Consider the following 8,547-nt stretch of genomic DNA (forward strand, 5'->3'; position numbering starts at 1 on the left):
TAGAGGAGCAGGAAAGCTGACGTTTTGGGCCTAGACCCTTCTTCAGAAATGCAGAAACAAAAGCAGCTTTCCTGCTCCTCTGATGCTGCTTGGCCTGCTGTGTTCATCCAGCTCTGCACCTTGTTATCTCAGATTCTCCAGCCTCTGCAGTTCCTACTCTCTCTGAATAAAAGACTGAGTTACCACACATTACCACACATGCCCAAGCTTCTTCAACCTCCACATCACTACTGCTACTTAGTTCCAAAATAAACCAATTCAGGTTTCATCAACATGCACAAAAAAGGGCCAGACTGAAGGCGCAGGCCAATTGTCAAAAAGGATAACACAATCAAATTGTTGGTCACATTGTTGAGTCAATACTATAGTTAATCAGTTTTCCTTCAGAATCACAAATACAATACAAATGATTAGAGGATTTTGTACTGCAGAGAGTGTTCCTAGCTCTGAACCAGCTGCTAAGTATATTCAAGGCTGAGATACTCAGATTTTTCATCAATTTTTACTGATGAACCAAAGCCTATAGGGAAAAGTGAGGAAAGTGGAGTTGAGGATTATCATCTCCGAATGGTGGAGCAGACTCAATGGGCTGAATGGCTTACTTCTGTTCCACATCTTCTGAAAGTTGAAGTAGAAACAGAAAAAAAATAAACCCAGGCACAGTATCTGTGGAAAGAAGTGACAAGGTACTGTTTCAGGCTAACTCTACATCAGAACTGTTGTGTCAAATGCTAACTCATCAGTTCTATCCACAGATACTATGCATGGCTTGCTGACTACTTTTTCCTGCTTTTTTTGATCTTCAGCAGAAAAAAAGACATTTTGTGCCAATGAATTGGGTAATCAGAGAAAGAGATAAGTAATGTAACATATTCAACTGTACATGTTCTGAAATATATTGCAACAGATGTACCCGTTCTCATCTCTAATAATCTGCTTTGCGCAGTTTAGGATGTTTCATTTTAACCAGCTATGTCTGATATAATGGTAAAAAAAAACAAACTGTACAGAATGACTATTAGGCTCAGAGACACCTTTGCAAAAAATAACAGCAAACAGAACAGAGTTTAGAAATAAGTAGGATTGCGAGAGAGAACAGAATGATAATCACATAGAAAGCAGAAACAGCGTGTTTGAGGACAAAGAAAAACAAAATCAACAAAAATCACCAGAACTGGCTACAATTGGGTTATGGTGAGTGGGCGGCTGAGTCTCAAAAAGATCAGCCATGATCTTATTAAATGGCAGGGCAGGCTCGAGGGGCCAGATGGCCTACTCCTGCTCCTAGTTCTTATGTTCTAATTTGAAGAACATAAATTTGAAGAACATTTACATTTGTCAGCTGACACTGACCACTTAGAAGAATAAATCAAACTAACAGAACACTACGAGGGTGGCACAGTGGCTCAGTGGTATATGGGTGTCGCTGGCTAGGCCAGATGGGATTTGTTCTCCCTGTCACCGAGAGGTGCTGTTACCCGGGTTCGATTCCACCCTGGGCGACTGTCTGTGTGGTGTCTGCATGTTCTCCGTGTATCTGCATGGGTTTTCTCCGGGTGCTCCAGTTTCCTCCCACAGTCCAAAGATGTACAGATTAGAGGGATTGGCTATACTTAATTGCCCATAGTGTCCAGGGGTGTGCAAGTTGGGTGGGGGGGTGTGTGTGTGGTGTAGGCCTGGGCGGGATGCTCTTTGGAGGGTTCGTGTGGACTCGATGGGCCGAATGGCCTGCTTCCATGTTCTAGGGATTCTAATACACAAGTTCTCACATTTTTGCTTTTGAGGTTTACTGATTACTTTTTAACCTTACAGTATGTGAGAAAGGGAATGATGCTTGCTCCTAAAGCAAACTAGTTACTTATAGCTTTGTTTTATTTAAAAGAAATTAAAAACCTGCCAATGATAAAAGTGTCTTTGCCCAGTAAGCAAACAGGTTTAATCTGGGGTTTGGGAATTAAAAAGTTCACAAGAAAATTACACTGTTGCTTCGAGGTTAGAGATTTAAATTCCACACGCAAATACAGTCAGAACTCATGGAAGCTTAATCCTGTAGTGAATGGATTTCCCTGAAGTCGCTGATAAACTTACAAAGAAGTACGACAAAGTATCAGGATGGAGCTTGAAGCAAGGTTATCTGAGAAACAATATAACCAAATAGTACAAAGGCACTAGGTTTACACTTTGGAGTCTTGGTAGTCATAGTTGGTCTACACCTCTGGAAGTCAAAGAAAGACAAATGTGAAAATGCACTGTGGGTTATCATTTGCACTTAGGCAAGTTCAGTAAAAAGTTCTTACTAGGTTTGTGCACGTTTCAGTGAGGACATGGGTCAGAAACATGCTACAGCCAATAAGATCTTTTCTTTTAAGCCTGGAGAGTGGCGGTTGAAGGAGGCAGCCTCCGGCAGCAAAGCCAGGATGAGGTGGACACGACTCCATCCCAGTCCAGCGTCTCCCGGTAAGCAAGGAACAGATCCCAGGCTGATACCCCCGGCCTGGACTCTCAGGCTAGGCCGAGGCTCCAGATATGCAGTTAGACCTAGACGCGTGAAGGAGTAGAAAGGCTCTCGGCCTGGTGTGGCGGAATTATCCCAACGTAGAGGTCATCTTCATCTTCAGCATGCAGGCATTCCAGTGCATCAACCAGCGGTCTTGTCCCAGCATGGTATAGATAGAGTGGACAGCCAGAGACTTTTCCTGGGGTGCAGGTAGCTATTACGAAGGGGCATAGTTTTAAAGTGAGTGGAGGTAGATATAGGGGAGACGTCAGAGGTAGGTTCTTTACTCAGAGTGGTAGGGGCATGGAATGCATTGCCGGAGAGGGTAGTGGAGTCGGCCTCATTAGGGGCATTTAAGTGGCTATTAGATAGGCATATGGATGATAATATAAGGTAGGGGTGGAGGTTAGATAGACCTTAGGATTAGGGTAAAGGTTCGGCACAACATCGTGGGCCGAAGGGCCTGTACTGTGCTGCACTGTTCTATGTTCTACGTGGTCTTCTTCGGCGAAGGCTTCCGGCCCAGTATTCTAGTGGCCTGATGTGGCTGTCTTGTACCAGAATGGCAGTCTCATCATGGCTGCATCTTCAAGATATTCCATCATTCCTCACATCGGCCTTCTCCAAGCCCAGGAGTTGTTAACCGAACTGTGATGAACTTTGTCTTAATTTTATGTTTTAAAAAATTATGTATGACTTCTGTTATTGATGTAGGCACTGCGGTGGGGTGACTTATAAAACTTTGCACTGTTTTATCCATGTAAAATTACACGTGACAATAAATTTTTCCCCCAAAAAAATTTAGAGGTCAGTGGCACAGACAGAATCTAGAGAAGACAAACAAAAAAATTGTGTCTCTACCAGCTTTATCGTAAAAGCATAAGAACCAGGAGAAGGCAGTTCAGTTCCTGAAGCCCATTTCACTATCCATGTGGATCATGGTTGATCTCATCTTGACCTCAACTCCACTTTCATGCCCATTCTCCCGTAATCCTCAACTTATTATTAAAAATCTATCTCCTCCTTAAATTTACTCAATGCTTCAGCATCCACTGCACTATGGGGTAGTGAATTCCACAGATTCATGACCTTTGAGCGAAGTAATTTCTCCCCATCTGTTTTAAATCCACCAGCTCATATCCTAAAACTACGACCTCTCATTCTAGATTGCTCCACAAGGGTAAACATTTGCTTTAAATCTACTTTGTCAATCCCCTTTAATATTTTATATACCTAAATTAGATCTTTCATTCTTCTAAACTCCAAAGAGTACAGGTGTAAACTGCTTAATCTCTCTTCATAAGACAAACCTCTGGAAATCTTGAATTAATCTAGTGAACCTCCCCTGAACTGCCTTCAATGTAAGTACATCCTTCCTCAAGTAACAAGATCAAAACTGTATACAATATCCCAGGTGCAATCTCAATAATGCCTTGTACAGTTGCAACAACACTTTCCTACGTTAATGTTCTATTCCTTTCACAATAAATGCCAAATCCTATTTACCTTCCTTACTATATCTGCTGTACCTGCAATTTAGTTCTCTGTGATGCATGCACAAGGCCATCTAGATCCTTCTGTGCCAAAGAACTGTGAAGTTTCTTTCCATTTGCAAAATAAGCTGTCTTTCTATTCTTCCAGTCAAAATGGATAAAATTTCAAACAACAGTTAGTCCCACTATTTGGCAGTGAAGTTTAACTATTAATCACTTGTTGCAAAGAATTTTTTTGTTATATTTCCCTGGTTCTTTTGCTAATTTCCTTGTAGTTGTGCCCTTGGTTATTGAGATAAGCCTTAGTAATAGTTTGTCTTGATTTATTCTATCTCAACCTTCATTGTGAATTTTCAACACCTCAACGAAATCTGCACCCAGCTTTCATCACTTTATGGAGAACAAAGCCACCTTCTCCAGTTTATCCACAATCTAGAATAAAACACTGTCAGAGATGACTCAATAGCATTCTTGCCCTTGAATCACAAGAATCCACATTCCAGTCCTACTCCAGGGCCTGAGCACAGAAATCAAGACTGACACTAAAGGCTGCTTCATTATTGGAGCTCCCAACTTCTTTTAGGTGAGATATTAATTTGAAACCTCCATTTATCTATTAGGGTGGTAATAAAATATCCCATTGCACTACTTCAAAAAAACAGTAGTGTTATCACCAATGTCCTGGCTAATAATTCTCTCCCAATCAACAGACTACCTGGTATTGTCACATCATGTAACAAAAAAATCTCAAAAAGCAGCTAACTCTTTGCTGAATTTCCTACATGATAGTGGCTACACTACAAAGTGAAAAGCATTTTGTTGGCTATGAAATGTTTCGAGACATCTAGTGGTAATAAAAAGCACTGTGTAAATGTAGACCTTTCTTTCTTTATCATTGAAACCACTACTAAATCCCTTCAGTGCCCTCTCCAAAGCTCTCACCTCCTTCCTAAAGCATGCTGCCCTGAATTGGGCAAAATACTTCAGCTGGCGCTGAACTAGTACTTTATACACTGTTTGCACAACAGCTTGGTTTTTATATTCTATGTCTCTTTTAAAAAGCACATATTCCCATATGTTTAATTAATTACTTTGTTAACTTGGCCAGTTTTAAGAGACATACAGACCCTTTGGTCGAACCAGTCCATGCCGACCATAATTCCAAACTAAATTAGTCCCACCTGCATGCGCTTGGCTGATATCCCTCCAAACATTTCTTATTCATGTATTTGTCTAAATGTCTTTTAAAACGTTGTAACTGTACCCCCATCCACCACTTCCTCTAGAAGTTCATTCCACACTCGAACCATCCTTTGTGTAAAAGAAAAAATTGCCCCTCATGCCTTTTTTAAATCTCCTCTCACTTTAAAAATAAGTCACCAAATATTTGGGCACAGACACCCACCATTAAAAATTAAGTTTTTGTTGCCTTCCCTCATTCTTACTGTCATCATATTTCAATGTATTCATAGTAGGAAGAGAGACATTTAGAAACTAGCTTATCAATGGTTATAGAAAAATATGTGTTTGAGAAAGGAGCTTTTAAAAAAAATTGATAATTTCTAAACTATTCTAGAAGTGTAGAAAAATGGGTAGTGGTAGAATGGGTCGAAGCTGTGGGTTTGAGCCTCACCCTGGAACCTGTTGGTCACGGAAGGTGCATTCATAACATTGCAAGACAGGTTCAGTATCAACCTGCAAATCCTTCCAATACACATGCCAATGGCAGGCAGTAAATACGGGATAGATTCCTGGTCAGCCATATGTTGGGATAGAATTTTGGAGCTTATCTGTTGCCCCACGTTGTTTGCAGCAGCTCAGACTTCCCATGTGAATTGCAACACACCAGCAAATAATTCTAATTCTAAAATAATTCAGAGCCAGACCTGGCAATAAAAGCGTTGTGTCTCTGTCGGAGTAAGTCTTCTTGCTCTTTTCCATAATATTCCATATGCAGCTTGTTGTAATGCCCATGGTGTGAACGTGAAATTTGATCTCTTGATGTTGACCTAGAACGACTGTGGTGTACACCATTCTGATGCTTGTGAGAGTTTGACCTTTCTCTCGACTTAGATCTGGATCTCAGCTTTTTGTCAACCGATGGAGATTTGCCGTGTCCCGAATGATGCCTGTTATATTTTGCTGGAGGACTTGGCGTTCTGCTCTCACTGCTGCTGCTATGCCGTTTTCTCTTTGGACTAAGTGATGAATCTGGACTGCCACTCCTTGATCGACGCACTGGAGGCATTGTTTATTATTGGTTTCAAAGAATGTTGCGCATTTATTTGCCAATATCACCTGCAAAATAAACAATATGTAATAAATAATTTAAAATGTTCTATTACCATTGAGCCACCTAATTTGGCATTTTATTTTTCTTCTGATTGTAAATAATATCTTATTGCCTAAGAACTTCAAACTTGTTAATTTACAATAGTTGTCAACTCAAAGAATACATTCTAAATGTATTTTATGTTTACTGTATTTACTTGCATAACTTAGCAAAATCCTAAATAAATAGACCAATGTATTTAATCATTTAAAGGAATACAGGCCTAACAGGTTTCTGGTAACTCAAACAATTTAATTTACATGGCTCAAGCAGACAACCATTCTGAACAGGTGATGATGAGTGTGTAGTTTGCTGACATCTGTTGAGGACACTATTTCTACAAAATACACTTGGGGAATTGAAGTGCTCTAGTTGCTAATTTTGTTGAAATGATAATGTTTGCTTCCCTCCATATCCCCACAAAGTTTACTCTTTAGAATGACAGCATTTAAAGGCCCCCTTGCCTGAGGTCCCTCTGCTTCAGCTGGTGTATACTTAACGCTTATCAGACTTCATACTGGAATTTCCTTAACTAAATCACTGAATCACTGGGTAAATTAACATTTGAAAAACCTATGGAAGGCCAACTAAAATAACAACTGTCTGGATAATAACCACGATGGTGTCCATTTAAAACTTTACTGCTGTTTACCAAATCTCGGGTTATTCGCTTTCAAGTTGTGGTTAAGGCTACCACCACACATTTTTAAAAACACAATTCTTCACCTCACCTCCTGAAAGCATTACCTCCGCAATCGCGGCAAATGGTTTTGAGTTGTCTCGGTCACACTTGATTCACGCGCCAGCAGGAAAGGTACTGTGCGGCCAATATCAAATAGAAACCCACTCCGTCGGCGAACTGAGTGGTAGTGAAGGAAGAAGGAACAGGAATCCTCCGCCTCAGAGAGAGCCAGTCCGTCAACCACTCTCACCCTCCACACCATCAAGCGCTGGAAACACTCAGATCCCCGTTATTCCGACAGTTCCTCCCTCTCGCCTAAAGCGGCACCTGCTTTCACAGCAACTTATTGCCAAACCTTATCAGAAAAGGTAAAGGGAAGAGAGACAGATAATGACCAAAAAAAAATAAAAATTCGCCTCTCACATCAAAGTGACAACAATTGACACTCACGCCGGAAGCGACTGCGAACGTCACAGGTCAAAGGACGCGGCGTGCCGGAGTCCGGCACCGCCCCTTTCAGGAGCACGTGACAGGTGGGAGCAGGGGCAGCTCGGGGGCTCCACGTGCTCCTGGCTAGCTGAGAGAGAAAGAGAGAGAAAAACAGAGCGAGCTGTGAACCAGAGGGAAAGTGAGCGCCTTCTCCTTGAACATTTACAACTCTGTCCTTTTGATTTGTCTGTCTCTGTACATCCTTTCAACGGTCACCCAGTGATCCCCCTGGGACCTATTATTAGAAGTCCTCAGGGCTTAGAGGAAGAGAACAAGTTGCCCAAACATGATTTACTATCACCTTGAGTTTAGAGTTCAAGTGGCCATCAAGTTATGATCCAATGAGGTAAAGTCAAAATCACCATTGTGCTGGAGAAGGGTCACCGAACCCGAAACGTTAACTCTGCTTTCTGTCCACAGATGCATGTAGATTAGGTGGGTTATAGGGGGATGGGTCTGGATGAGATGCTCTGAAGGTCGGTGTGGACTTGTTACTGTGAAGGTTGGTGTGGACTTGTTGGGCAGAAGGGCCTGTTTCCACACTGTAGGGATTCTGTGATTCTATGATGATGATGATGCTGCTGCCAGTCCTGCTAAGTTTTCCCAGCAATTTCTGTTTTTGTTTCTGACTTATAGTGTCAGCAGTTCTTTGGTGTTTTTTTTGTTTGCCATTGTCCTACCAGACCATAGGGCTGCTCTTACATGAGAGTCAGATACGACTGGTGGTGGATTAACCTGAGGGTCACCATGCCTTACACAAGAGAAGAGGTTGAGAAGATAAGAATAATCCAATAATTGTCTCATTGAATGATAGAAAACACTTGAGGGGACTGATTGGCTGCTGCTCTCCGTATGTTCATGTAGGATTGAGGTATTTAAAATAATAAAGACATTCAGTACAGTAGATGCAGAGGAACACTGTCTTCTGGTGGGAAAATCCAAAATCAAGAAACAAGAAAAATTAAAACAGAAAATGTTGAAACTACTTAACAGATCTGGAAATATGTGTTGAAAGTGGAAAACTGAATCACCTGTGAATTTTCTTAAAAATACA

The 8,547-nt window shown here is 41.3% G+C and overlaps 1 protein-coding gene across 2 annotated transcripts in view; it reads right to left on the reverse strand.

The window, feature by feature from the left end:
* LOC109919355 (NFKB activating protein) overlaps nucleotides 1-7,472 on the reverse strand; it is a 22,419-nt gene extending 14,947 nt beyond the window's left edge. The window contains exons 1-2 of one of the 2 annotated variants that reach the window (XM_020519355.2): nucleotides 7,070-7,472; nucleotides 5,877-6,288 (exon numbers count right to left, since the gene is read on the reverse strand). In XM_020519355.2, coding sequence (XP_020374944.1) covers nucleotides 5,877-6,238 — 362 coding nt within the window. In that variant the 5' untranslated portion in view covers nucleotides 6,239-6,288; nucleotides 7,070-7,472. Of the gene's footprint in view, nucleotides 1-5,876; nucleotides 6,289-7,053 lie in introns of both variants that reach the window. The other variant, XM_020519354.2, reaches the window with a different exon arrangement.
* Nucleotides 7,473-8,547: the final 1,075 nt, after the last annotated feature.

Source organism: Rhincodon typus, chromosome 14 (assembly GCF_021869965.1).
Source record: "Rhincodon typus isolate 14 chromosome 14, sRhiTyp1.1, whole genome shotgun sequence".
Taxonomy (NCBI): Eukaryota; Metazoa; Chordata; class Chondrichthyes; order Orectolobiformes; family Rhincodontidae; genus Rhincodon; species Rhincodon typus.